The 14,664-nt window shown below is 41.7% G+C and overlaps 1 protein-coding gene across 1 annotated transcript in view; it reads left to right on the top strand.

The window, feature by feature from the left end:
- ptk7b (protein tyrosine kinase 7b) overlaps positions 1–14,664 on the top strand; it is a 78,240-nt gene that overhangs the window by 39,368 nt on the left and 24,208 nt on the right. Inside the window, exon 2 of the mRNA XM_030442353.1 lies at positions 12,509–12,805. Coding sequence (XP_030298213.1) covers positions 12,509–12,805 — 297 coding nt within the window. The remainder of the gene's footprint in view (positions 1–12,508; positions 12,806–14,664) is intronic.

Here is a 14,664-nt window from a genome sequence, read left to right on the forward strand (position 1 = left end):
GTGGTCCACAGTCACAGAGATCTTTCTTAAAGCAGCTACAGTGGACGCCTGTCCAGAGAGGTTGCAGCTAATTTAACTGTGGTGTCTACACTGAGCTCACTCTGCAAAGCTAGCCAAGCTCTGCTAGGAAACCTACACCACAGAGCAGGACTGGTCCTGGAAACAACCTGGTTGCCAGGTCTGTTTGATTCTGTCCTGCCAGCATCAACATCTGTGTGTGTTTGCATGTGGGAAGAAGGGATGCTGAAGAAGATGTAGAGAGGGCAGGAGGCCACCCATGTATAAAATCTGTTCTTCAAAATGAATTGAGGAATGTTGATACATACTGGCTTCTTATGTACTTCCCTGAACCTGTCTGTCAAAGGTCTGTTTGTGTCTCTTGTGAGCTGCGCTCAAGGTCCTGGCTTCAGGGTGCATTCACTGGAACAAAAAGGGCAAATACTGTTTTGTTGTTGTGTAGGATGAGGATATTGCAGATTGCTCTACTGGAAGGACACAGGAAGCTTTTAAAAACACCCTTTCGAAGGCCAAGGCAAATGAAATGTTGCAGTGTGATGATGAGAGGCAGCAAGACAGAATGAGAGGGTTTAATGGAGTCGTTATTGTACTCTGTAGCCCCATTGAGTGACTAAAAGAACTCGACGCTTAAGAATAGGCATGTTCATCCATCCATCCATCATTAAGTATTCCATCTTGTCGTGTTTGTAATCTGTCTCATTAGATCATGATATTGATACTGGCCTGGCAAAGGAATCTAATTTTAAACCTCTTTCTTAATTATCCATCTTAAATATATTAGCGGCTGGATGTCGCAGCACAAACGTGGCATTGGATTGACCTAGAATGAAATTGTAATACTCGAGGGTATTGGTTTATCTCCCACACAATCTCGTATCCTCCTCAGTGTAAGATGGTGACTGAGTAATGACTGGAGCAGACTCTCTTTTTACAGTCTTTTTAAAGCCAAAAGCCCCAATGACTCTGGGCTCAACACAGGCTGTCAACAGAATTACTGAAACAACCGTTCAAGCCCTCTTCTTCTCCTTTTATTTTAATTTTTTTTTTTGCCCTTTAACTCTGCAAATCCCTTCCTCCTTCCCTCTTATCTCGCCTCTTATTCCCTCCATGCTGGGTAGTTTGCCAGGGGGGATTGTAGAGTGCCACCACATTCCTGGTTGGCACTCATGTCTGGACATAGCTGAGGTGCCGGCATTAGCCAGAGCCGCCTGCAGAGAGGAGACCGGCACTGGCAGCCAAGGACTCAGCGCCCATCTGCTGCCAGAGCCAGTGAGGGAACCATCATTTATTACCTCCACTGATGCGAAAAGCAGCTCCTGTCACTCTGGAAACATATTGTCCTGTGATTGCTGCACTCTCTGCATGTTTGGCTTTGGGTTATGCATTGGAGGTATTCCCTCCTCCTCTTTCTGTTTAATCCATTGAACTTATTCGTCCTCGCAGATCATATTTCAGAAGGAATGACACTTGGAAACAGCATCCCGCTTCTTCCCTCTGCTTTATCTCATATCTGTCATGTTACTCCGCGAAGGCGGCGTCTACAAGCCTACAGAGGAAGAGTTAACCATGCAGCCAGCTTCAGTTCTCTGACTCCCACTTTCAAGTCTGTAGTCTGAAACATCTATCAGACTTGTGTGTGTTTAGCCTGGCTGCAAACTGCTGAGCTCCTCTGTTCCACTATGACTTAATCTTCCATCTTTGGCACATAATACTGGAAAAATATTGTAGAGCGTGACCCCAGATGTTTGACATTACTGTTCCTTTATATTTAGTTTGATACTAAATCCTCTGTTAATTTTTGCTCCTGCCCTATGCAGGGTAGTTATAGCACTTACTTATGTAAACAGTTTGGATTAGGCTTTCATCTTGGCTGTGTGAAGATTCTTTGTTGTATTTGTTCGAAAAAAAAAAACCCAAAAACATACATGAACAAGAAATAGCGGCCTTTATTCTCCACTGCTGCACTCTTCCATTTTTCCTCTAAAAGATGTGTCATTACTGGATTAGTGCCCATTTAACCAGGACCAAAGAGACAGGAACGACCCAACCTGCCTTACCTGAACAAAGCCTAATCCGTCCTAATCTAATAATTGCTCCCATATTCACTCCATCTCATAAGAGCACAGCTGCAGGCGCGACGGCTGTGGCTCCAGATTGCTGTGCACTATGGGTAATAATATCCATGGTCCCCTTTCATGGCTAGGATCCGATCTGTGGACGTCTTGGTGGTTTTTCATCGTCATCAGCTGGGCGTTCCAGACAAATCGTATAACCTTTTCTCTTTGCTTCTTTCTATCCTCTACTTCTTGCTTTCCTTTCCTTGTTGTCGGCTCATGTTCTGTCCTCGGCGTGCGTGGGTTACACAGAGACGCATTAGGCTGCCTATGTTTCAACAGCCTGCCTTTTATGAGTGGGTGTTGAAACTCGGTGAGAGCTGGCCACGCTCAGATGTCTCTATTTTAGATACAGCATGACAGTTCTGAAGCCTGGTGTAGAGGGACAGAGCAGCGCGGGGTGACGAGAGATATCTTCTCTGAAAGGCTTCTTCGTGTGCTGAAGCGGTGTCTGTCGTAAAGCAGGCAGATCACGCTCCGTAAACTGCCATTTATACTTTTTCCATTATATAAAATAGCATGGAACTGTGATGCTATGGTAGTGATTTTCTTTAAGGTAAAACCAACGCAAAAGTGAGATAAAAAGAAGAGTTAACCCTTTAATCCAAAGACGAGATGGAGCATTAATTTGGTTGAGTAGATTTTTGTGAATAGAACTATTTGAATTTCTTAGCCATTTAGACAAGCAATGCTATTATTTTTTTTTTTTACCTGATACAAATTTCTCAGCCCACTGTATTTTCCCTGCTAAAAACTATGAGCTATCAATCGTTGTTTTTTTTTTTTTTGGAGATCCCTGTTCCTCGGGTGTTCCTCAGGAGACAAACTAGTCCCAGTCCGCTGCAGGCCTCCTAGTAGGATTTAATAATGAGGCTGTAATGGCCTAGGATGGGTGGCCTATTAAAACACAGTCGAAGAAGCATTCAGGTGGGGCCTGTAGCCAACACTTTGATGCTGTTGACCGCCTCCCGGTGTGCTTATTAAGAGATTCATGGCGAACGCCTGTTTCTCTCCCTCCTGCTCTCACTGTTACATCAGTGTTTTTATAATGTCTCCTGTTATGGAGACCATATGGAGCACTTCTTCATTTCAAAGGTGGAGGTGTGCTGGCAAGCAATGGCTCGTTAGGAGGGATGAGAGACATTTTACAGCGAAGGAGAGGTCAAAAATGCCATGTCAAGTAGTTTTCTGGGGAAAGTGATTTTTCATGATCTTTAAAACACAGCTACAATTCAATAAGTGTTGTGTTTCTGATGAAGGAGCTTATTTGAAGGGATGTCAGAATGGGGATCAGGCGAGAAACTCCATTGAGGCGTCGACTGTTGCTGCTGCATGGGAGGAGTGAAGCAAAATGACAGAACACTGTGGTCCACCTGGAGAGGTTGCATGCCGGTTGCCATGCCAATGTTGCCTGATAATAAGCTGGGGAGGGAGGGGGGTCTTTGTCTAGTTGGTGCAGAGCTCGCTCTCTGCCGTCAGCCCTTAGATGGAGAGAAACGGGCATAAAGTGATAGTGATCTCAGCGAGGTTCTTTGTAATGAGCTCGACCCTCTCTTTGCACATGAGAAAGTGTGGTTTGCAGAGTGAAACACCTCCGCCTTGCAATTACCTGTTACAATAAGAGCAGCGATTGAATTAGGGAAGCGGGTGTACATAGCCGTGTTAGTGGTAAAAAGGCAGCCTGGCTTCGCGGCTTTGAACATGGTTTTCAATTAGAGGCAGAGGAATGAACACAGAGATGTGCTGTTCTGATGTATGTCTCGCAGAAAATAAAATACTACCTGGGGTCAGTTTTTGGGATGTAATGGAAAGACCCAGCAGGGACTTGTTCTTTTGTATTACTTTGATTCATTTCAGTGTGATAGAGTGGGGGTGCATCTGTAATGGCTGAGGTTGAACATTGTCTGTGTTCAAACCAGAAAGTTACTTTGTGTGATAGTAATAGAATTTATGAAACTGTGAAAGGAGATCCTTTATTTTACACTGTAAGATTTCCTGGCCTGGCCAGTTTATCAACACAAAATGAATCAAATTTTAAGTAATCTTAATATATGATATACAACACTATAGCATTATAATGTATAAAACCTAGACCCTTCATGAATATTTTGTTGAGTTGTGTACTTGTTTCAATAAATCCGTAATTTTTCTCAAGGTAACAGTGTTGATTGGACAAAACAATAAATCAGTTAAACTAATAAATTACTTGATTAACCAAAAATACAAACAACTGTTAGTTTCAACCCGCGAGTAGTTAAGTCTGCAAAAGCCGTCAAGGGTCAATAAAGACATCAGTCTGTGGTGAACCAGGCTGTCACTTTCGTTACGATGGCTTGACAGAGACATTGTACCTGGTCTGACTCCGTTCTGTTTAACGTCCTTGCTGTCAAGATGAATAAGAGAACTTGTCCTTTTGGTTTGGGTAGAATTTCGGCTTCATGCACTGGTGATTTCTCTGTGTGATTCACGGAAGAGAAAACAAGCTCTTGCTGACACTCAGTGTTGTTAAAAATACTGACCAAGAGGTCGCTGAAGCGTGAAAATGAACTTCTGGCAAAATAAACTCAATTTGACATTAGTGTTTAAGATTAGCTTCTACTTTACTGTTCACAGTGCTTTGTTTATAGACCAAAGATTTGGTCTTTTTATTTTTTGTTCCATGTAAAATGCCACAAAACCCTAATCTTAATTATTTTTTTAACCATAATAGAATTGCTCCAACATTGTGTTGTCTTGTTGTTTTCTCTTTGACACTTACGCTGGCACACGTCTCACAGACACATTTATCTCTACATTTTCTGTTGGAGATGGAGTTTAAATTGTTATCGTCAGGATCATAAATCACAATGCAGTTCATCATGCAGCCCCACCTGTTTTATGCTCTTATGGGTTTTTCTACAGTGTTTCATGAGACCATAAATACTGTCAGTTTTAAGGAAGATCTTCTGCCAACAGTTTTCAAGGAGGCAGCAGGGGAGACAACTCAGGCAGTGGAAAACTGAAATGCGCACACACACACACACACGCATCTGGCAATGTGCTGACAGGTAATGACAGCTCTTTCAGTGGGCCTCAGTGCTCACATGACTTTGCCCTTCATTCCCACTCCAATTTATCTCCCTGACATCTCGGTCCAAACACACAACTGAGGACGAGGCTATCAGAGTTTCTCATCTGAGGTTTTATTTCAGCTTTTAAGGCACTTGGCTGCACTGTGACTGATGATGATCAGCATCTATTGGCAAAATGCCCAACATGATACTCATTAAAGCAGCCATCACGTCTCAATTTTCCTATAACATAAAACATATTTTGTTGACTTGTGTTTTCTACTCTGGACTAATGGGAAAGAAAAAGAAGCTACAGTAGACATGAAAGTAATTGTACCATTATTTACAAAGGTTAAGTAGTGTCTCCAAACAGTACTTTTTAGCATTAGCACTTAGCATTAGAACGTTACCTCAATAAAATGTAGTCTAAAGTTAGAATTTTGTCTTGATTTTTAATTCAGTAAGCCAGACAAAGTATCTCACCAGGTATTCAATGGGAAGTTTCATTAATTGACACTTTTAACTAACACAATTCAGGGGATGCTGAATGTACAGGGCCTACTCCAAGTAGTTTTACACTAATTCCATTCCTCGATTCACATCTATTTTAACACACTGTGCATTGTACAGTCTTCTCCGACACTGAGGACGTTTCTCCTCTTGCTCCGTCCTTCACTCTGTTTGACATCCATCCATCTAAGGCTGCTAATCTCGTTAGCTTCGCCTTCCAGTTAGACAGCAGGAATCTGCAGCGCCTGCTAAATTGCTGAAAAAAAATATGATCTACATTTTTTTCTACTTACTGCTGGCACTTCTGACATGTTAAACAGAGCACTGTTGAGATGACCTTGTTAGCTGTCCTCGAAGATGAAGAGGAACATCCACTCTTAACTTTTTCCTCATAACGGTGACCAGAGGGCACTAGACCTACCCTGCCAGGGCACAGGGTTAAAGTTCCCGGTACCCTGTGCAATTTTTAAAGAGAAGGCAGTTGGCATCAGTGTTCCCGCTCTACATGTTTTGATTGTTAAAAAATGTATGGCATCTTTTTCTAGTCTGTACTCCTCATTGAGGCCTTCGTCTGACCTCCTGAATGCCATTTACTAAATAAGATGTTTCATTCTGCTTTCAAATCATGGTAAGCTCTCGATCAGAGAGGTGTTAATAATTGAACTGATCAGAGGCGCTTCTCATCGCATCTGTGCCACTTCCTGTTCATTCTCTTTTGAAGTCACACTGTTTGTTGTCTGTGTGCAGGCTGAGCTTAGAGTTATCAGGAGTCTGCCTGCTCTTATCATCAATTGGGCTAGGTTGATTTTGTGCCTTGGGAAAGGAGAGATAATTAAAAAGTGTGTGACAATGGATGGTAGTTGTCTCTTCGTTAACGATGGCAAAGACTGTTTGACAGTGTTTCAATGTATATGTGCTCCAGTTTAAAGTGTGAGATTCTGGGAATTGTTTGTCACCGAGGCGTCGTTTAGAAAAAACGTGTAATGGCAGCCGCGTTGAACTTTCCAATCACTGTCTCACGCTCCGTCAATAACGCTCACTCTTGCGACTACGAGACTCCTCGCACTGCTGTCCTGTCGAACCAAAACATTTCAGAGCAGCTGTCTTTCTTGACACGGTCTACTGAGAGTCCATTAGACCACACATACGGGCTATTTGAGCTCCCATGACAGGCACGTTGGGTGCCAAGTATTCGTGGGTGCTGATGTTTGTGTCTGTGCATGTGTGGGTGTCTTTCCCTTTAACCTCTCTCGTCTTGTGTGTCATCCCTGGTTGCCATCACCTTGCAGCAGTTTTAGAGATAACATTGTGGTGTGTGATGGTCTGCTGGAGACATTCCGGATCACAGGATCCTCACTGATTAGATAACAACATTTTTGATGTTGCTAGTTATCTGAAGGAATTAAAGTTCTTACATTGGACATTTTCTAAAAATACAGTTAATATTTGTCCAGTCTTTTAGATTTAACATGAAACTTTTACTAGCACAATAAAAGTGTCTGTGTAGTTTGTAAAGGCATTACATTTTTCTCTTATCTGGATATTGATTTTATTGTGAATGTCCACAGATAATGCACACACATTCCCTGTCAGTCACCCACATTCGCTCTTTCTTTCACTGCCAGTTGTGCGTCTCGCATTCCTCCCAATGCTGATATGATAATGATGTAGTTTATCTTGAAATATAATTAATCTCAGCCACCTCTGCCTGCCTGTACCAGCAGGCAAAGTTTAGACAGAGTGAGTGAAGGCGTGGATCACTGATGAGCCTATTATTGTGGGTTCTGACTATCAGGCCGACTTAAGGCAACGTCCAACTGACAGCCCTGACAGCCGAGCAAGGCTTAATGGGGTCGGCAGTGCAGTGAGTTGACTAGGAGCATCCCTGTGTGTAGAAATCTTTCCCCTCTCAGCAGTTTCCCCCTCTGTCTCTGTCTTTAACCTACTTTCTCTTTTCTCCCCACTTTACCTTGATTGAAATCCAGGGAAACGTCAAACTATTCTAAAGGGGGGAGCTATTAATATTTCATGGCAATCACTGCTCATCCGGGGTGCATTAGCGTATCCGTCGTAAGCTTTTCCGAGCAAGTGCGTATTGATTGGTGCTGTATCAGAGTCAGAACTCTGTTTTGTTGGTTTTTTTTCTTAATTTGTGAAGAGATTGAGGCTCCTAGGAGTGCTTGCGTCTAGCACAGTTTCATAAAGATTTTATTTATTAAGACATCACTCCTTTCCTGTTATGAAGCTTTCTGTTTTGGAGTAAAAGGCTCAAATTTGAATTTATTTTTAATTAAATAGTCCCCCAACAGAAATTTCCCCTTTTGATTATTTATCGAGATTATAGATTAAATCATATGTCATGAAAATACTGTATACTCAAGCATCTTTTTTCTTTTTTTTTTAGTTTTCGGATCATAGACATTTTCTAGAGGAAACTAGTAATCCTAATTATAATCCACCAATGAATCAATAATGAAAATATTGAAGCACTAATTTAAATATTAAAGGTGCTCTGTGAAGTTGCAGATGCAACAAAAGTTGTTAAAATTCACTGTTTCTCACCAAAACTCATTATGTGTATCCTGGAGGTCTAACAAACATGCTGAGTGCATTTCCTTCCTTATAAAACATTTACAAAGCTAATTATTTTTCATAAAATCCTGCATTGTTTACATTTGTGTTTGCGCTTTTCCTCTTCACTGCCTTTGATGGCACATTACAATGCTTCGAACTGTTGCTCAACAGAAGCATGAAACCTTGTGACGAATGTGTCCTGCGTCACATGTATACAAACAAAACAGGAAACCACACATTAAAAAATTGCTTCACAGCACTACTAGTGTTCAGAAACTCTGCAGGGCACCTTTAAATAATAATTATGCCTCTTTGTTCTATAGCTATAGCTTAGCTTTAAAGAGTTGTTGTAACAGGATCACCCCGACTGTTTGTTTTCCCTTTATCTACAAGTCTCTCTTTCAACCACTCTCACTTTGAAGGGCCCTCGATGGGAATTAGCATTTGCCCCGCTTATCTCTTTGAAATGTCACTCCGTGCAGAGTCAAACAGTCCCTTTCCTTCAGCCCTTGTGTGACTCAGTAAGAAAGCATGACCTAAATTAACTGTATTGATTTGGTCAGACAGACAACTTTTAGAAGTAGATTTGTGTTGCCTAAGTCATGGCGATGGAGCTGATCACGGATGGCAGTGGCGACCTTGTGTGCCTGTACTTGTGTGTCTGTTTTTGAGTGTGTTGGAGAAGCAAGACGTGTGTGTGTGTGTGTGTGTGTATATATGTGTGTGTGTGAGAGAGAGAGAGAGAGATGTAGGTCACGGTGCCGTCCTTGTTTGAACAGTACAGTACATTTTGCAGATTTCCTCAGATGTGATAGACTGTGCTTCTCTCTCTACATCTCGTCTGTCATCCTGTGGTATGTGAAAGCACCTTATCTCTCTGTTGGGACTTTTCCCAGAAGTCATTCACTGTCCAAACACACACACAAGCTCACACTGTATGTCAACGTGCATCTCAAATGAAACCATCAACTGCATGCTGCCGCTCCGCCGTCGCTCCACCAAAGCTTGTAACATCAGTATACACAGAGGAGGCCCAGTGTGATGGAAGTTGGCTCGCTACATCACACCCCAGCTGTAAGCTTGGCACGGAGACAGAGCGCCTGTCTGTGAGCATTACTTGATATATTGTTTAAGGTGGATGTTGGGGATGATTCTGCCGGTGTTTCAACCCATCTGCTGCCTTTTATCCTGGTTTTACACAGATGGAACAAATTCACAGCCTCTTAAGAGAATCGCTACAGACAATATGCATAAAGAGAAGAGAAGTCAGAACAGTCCTTTAGTGCAATAAATCATGTACAGCAATTGCACCGCAGCTCTTTTCAGATGATAGGAAAAAAAATTTATGAAGTAGGATTAACTTTTATCTCCATCATGAATAAATCTATTGATAATTTTTTTTGCAATTATTAGATTCATTATTTGGTCTTTGAAATGCGATGATGGTGAAAATTGTCCATCAAAGATTTTTAGAACCCAACTTGACATGTTGAGTTGTTTGGTATAACTATTGAAGCTAAATTTAACTTACTGTAACTGAAACAAAGCCTGTCACCATAACTAGTTTTGTCCCAGAAGTAATTGCAGTCACCAATATTATTGTCATTTTGAGACCATGTTATGTTTCTATTTTATAATGATAGCTTAATAATGCAAGTAAACTCTTTCATAGAGCATTGAACATTTAAATCTTAAGAATTCTAGTGTGACACAATTTTTTTTAAATGTCCTGAAGAAATTAAATGTTGATAAAGGACAACCACACAACCAACACAATAAATATAAGGCACTCTGGGCACTCTCTGTTAAAAAAATGGATGTAAAGATTTTGGGCCATATTGAGTTCATGTACCAATCATATCAAGTTAAGTCTGGAAGATATGTGGGATGAGTCAATAACTTATTGATCTTGACAGGCCTTGCAGAAACAAGCTCATTTTGGTGTGTTTTTGCGTGAAAAATAACTCACAAGTTTTTGCAGGAAAACTACTCTTTATCACTGCAGGCTGCAGCTTCAGTCTCATGTTGGGACGGAGCATTAAAGAAAATGAGAACAAAATAAGGCACAGCTAGATATAAATCTGTGTATGGAAATCAAGCAAGATGGCTGGCACTTCAGTCTTGGTGGCACAAATTGAGGTGAGGAGGTGAAGTTTCATCCCAAGTGAGACAGAAATTGTGCCTGTTACAGTGAACTAAAAGCTGATCATGTGGCAGCAGGTGTATCTCCAGGGGCCTGTAATTTTCTCCACCACATTGTATTTACAGCTGAAATAAAGGCCACTAGGCTGTGACCTCTAATACAGTGTCATCGATTCACATGGCTGCCAGTGCTGCTGAAATAAAAACAGAGCTATGATGGACTAAAACACACACTGGAGTATAGTGTCATTTTCTCAGAACTCTCAGAAAGTGTGACCAGGGCTTTATTTTCTTTATAAAATGTGCTCACATTGATATGGGCCTCTGCTCTCTCCCTCCAAGTTCCAAATGTATGATTTTTTTAATACACTGACCTTGTCAGACTGAGCAAGTCTGTGTTTTGAAGGGCCATACCTCTTATGCTAATCTTCAACTGTGCGTCACTGGAGATGTCTGGATGTTTCTGGTTGTAGGAAAGTATTCTAATGGTGATAGCTGTCTTCTGTCCTTAGTCGCTAATGTTTAAGCTATTTTCTTATCAGGATAGCTCTTCAGCACTGAATAAGGATGCATTCATCAGTGGCTTTCTGCTTGAACACAAGATTAGTGATGGTTTTATCTGTGTGGGAGGTGTTTAGTTAACAGATGTCTACTTTAGCTGTAGGTTTTAATGTGCAAGAACACATCAGGCATTCATCTTTGCACAGTATGTGAATTCATAATGCATATCACCAACACATTCTGGAGATATAAGCCTTGGTCTGATCCACTTTAAATTGCATGTGACAGAAATGTTATTTCTACATTTATTCTTAACATCTAAGCTAACTTTTTGATACTCGTTTTGGCCCTGTACTTCCGATTTTTGCTTTGAAAATTTCCTCCTGTCTAAAATGTCCGGGGCATTTAAGGCAAACTTATTTGTTCTTGTCATACCCAGCCCTGTCACGCCCTCTCTACCTGTCATGTTTGATCAGCCTTTCTGCGTCTTTTTCTGCCGGTCGGCTCGAGCCACCTGCAGCTCAGACAAAGGTGAGCCTGATGAGGAGATGGACAGGCAGGAGCGATGGGATGAGGAGGGTCAGAGATGGCGGAATTACCTTGGCTCATCTTCAACAGGCTCTTTGATTTAACATTATTGAAAGATCCCCTATTTACTTGGCTCTATTCCTTCAAGAGGCTATGAAGACCTCCACACACACACACACACACACAAGCACTCACACTGTTACGCAGGTGTAGGTACGCTAAATCAACTCTAGTTGCGGACTGTTCCTTGTGATAACAAACCTTGACATCAGGTATGATAACATTGTTTCACGCATGACACATGAGGGCCTTGCTTGACACACTATAAAGCTGGTATGAGAATTCCCTCCTGCATGTTCACACAAGGCGACAGAGTCCCTTGTTTCAGGAAAAGTTTTAAAATTAGCAACAATAATGAATACAGATTGGCATGGAAGACGCAACAGTGAACTGACATAAAATTGCATATATCTTATACAGCTAACAATTAGTTAAAAAAAACCTATCTAATAACATTTTGACTATTCCTCTGTTTTCATTCTCTTCCCCCTGATTTACTTCCTTGTTTAGTGCGATCTCTCACCTCATGACTGTAGTGTATCAACTGTGACCTGGAAGTGCTATCTCACTCTCAGTCCAAGTCACACTCTTGTCATTTGCTCCACTGAGACGCGAGTAAATAGAGCAGAAAACATGTCTCTCACACAAAGCCTGTACACAGCATCATGAGGGGAATGAAAGATTTAAGTGTGCGTGAGGATGTGTGTGCAACACATCATGTCTTGTTTGAGAGACGTGTCTGGCTGAGCTGATGGCACATGACTATTAGATGCATCACCCACTCAGCCTCACTAACAGGAAAGAAGTATTTTCTCCGTGTTGGGTCTGATAATTTTACGACAAAATAATTCACAGCTCGCCAGTATTGTCTAAACATTGCATTCTTGCGCAAGGCTAAGTGGTCGCCATGGCATACACTTAATGAACGGAAAAAGCAGTAAAATGTTAACAGCAGCTCCATTCTAATCCTGTCATTTACTTTCCCCCTTCTCTCTCTTTCTCCTTTTCCAGTTCTGTCCATCCAGGCTGTATCCTTCCACTTCACCAAGGAGCCCAAGTCCCAGGATGCCTTGCACGGCCGCAGTGCCATGCTACGCTGCGAGGTCAGCGATCCAACTGACATCACTTACCGCTGGCTCCACGAAGGCCAGCGCCTGGAAAACGACGACAGGCGCTTCCAGGAGAGCAGCAACCTCAAGTTTACTGCCGTGGATCGGCAGCTGGACGCGGGGAGCTTTGAGTGCGTCGCAGAGAAAACCGTCACGGGGGAGATACTCTACTCCACGAACGCCTCCTTCAATATCAAGTGTGAGTGTTCGATTTCAAGCTGTTCTCACCCTTCATTCTAGGAAAACAAATCTTCCTGAGTGAAAATTGCCAGCTGACAGGGTTTCATAATGGCAACGAGGGTGTGCATCCAGTGTCTGGATCAAAAAAGCAAAACAAAAGTCAGCGTATAAAGTGACAGGTAGTATGAGCCTAAGGAATGTTTCCACCTTGTTGCCTTGTTCTTTGTGGCTTCCTCTCGCTCTGTCCAAAGGAAACTGGATATGTGTACCACCAAGCATGTGTTACTTGTTGCTTCTCCGTTGTGTAACATTCTCTTTTCCCATATAGCATCAAAAGGCCTTTGTCAGGAAGTTCTGAGCAGTGTAATTTACTTTTGAGCTCTATAATGATTTAGGTTTAGATTAACTAGGCCCTCCTCACTCCAGCTTTAATTCATGTCAGGCATTTCCTAACCTTTTCTGTTCCATTAAGGGGGTGACGCACTAGTGTCTTAATATTGTTGTTTAGCCCTATAACCTAACCTCAATGACCTTCTTAGGTTTCAGAGGAAACCATGGAAATTCTGCACAATGCTTTTTCGGATAAATAACAACCTTGTTCATGTATTGTGGAGGGCCCTCAGGTACCAGTTGTTTCTGAAAAGCCTTTGTGTCTTACAAACAAAGTTTGTACTGATGGCAGAAGAAAACAAAAAGCAAAGCAGAGTGAAAAATGTCTCCATCTGGAATATGTTGTCCTCTGTAGCAGGATTCAGCCGGGGGGTTTTTCTTTGCGGTGATGTTAATTGTTCAAAGGCTTATTACGAGATGAGATGAGTGTCCAGACCTCCAAGAAGCGAAACTGAGAGACCGACTGAGAGGGACAGACAGAGGGATAGAGCCGAGGCTTAACCCCCACTGTATGATGTGTCTCCACCAGTGGATATTTGTGGTCTGTGATGTTGCGCGCCGACTCTAACCGATTAAAAGTTTTAGCCTCACAGACCAAAGGAGCACATCAGTTTTCCAAACCATGTCTGATCTGAAGGGAGCTGCTTTTATGTGTTGCAATTTAACATGATGTAGTATGTCAATAAAGCTCAACTGACATACTCCCACAGATTAGAAAGAAGAGAAAACAAGTTAGACATGAAGCTCCAGTTCGTAAGAGCTGCATCGTGACCCAGAATACACTGTGTTATCTGCCAGGTCATTAATATTCCCACGCATTGGAACAGACAGGCATATTTTTATTGGAAGGAAGGTGGTGTAATAATTTAAAAGAAAAACTTTTTTTTTTCCTGCTGAACTCCCTTTATCCTGGAAATGTATATGGGCACTTGTTTATATATAAGTGGTAATACATGTTAGTGCAGATTTGTGTTCTTCTCACACAATAGGACATTCAGAGAAGAGTCAAATGTTGGTGTAAATAAAAAATAAGGTGCGACTTCATTACCTACCATGTCTTCAGGCGGGTCAGATCACACACATTCATTTAAGAGAGATAGTTTAAAAAGTTTTGTGCTAAAGCTACTATATCTTCTATCAACAGTGGATGGAATTATTGTGAAATGTGAGCAGTGTAGCTCATAGTGACAATTATCATCAACTCTTCAGTTGCCCCTCAGCTGTATGGAGCTACTTAAGCTCATATATTAGTTTTTTCTGCTCACAATTTTACTGTTTCAGTTTTACTGTCTTACCTTGGTGTTATTTCTAAAACTGCAGGCAGCTGTTTTCAGTAATAAGCTCCAGAAAACTAGTGTACTCATCTTCCCAGCTTAGACTTTAGATGGAGCATTTGGTGGCTAATGAGTCAGATATTTAGTGGATAGCAAATTAAAGCTAATGTCGCCCGATATCTATTTGGTTTGCAGATAACAAGCTTGCAAAGGG

Source organism: Sparus aurata, chromosome 15 (assembly GCF_900880675.1).
Source record: "Sparus aurata chromosome 15, fSpaAur1.1, whole genome shotgun sequence".
Lineage (NCBI taxonomy): Eukaryota > Metazoa > Chordata > Actinopteri > Spariformes > Sparidae > Sparus > Sparus aurata.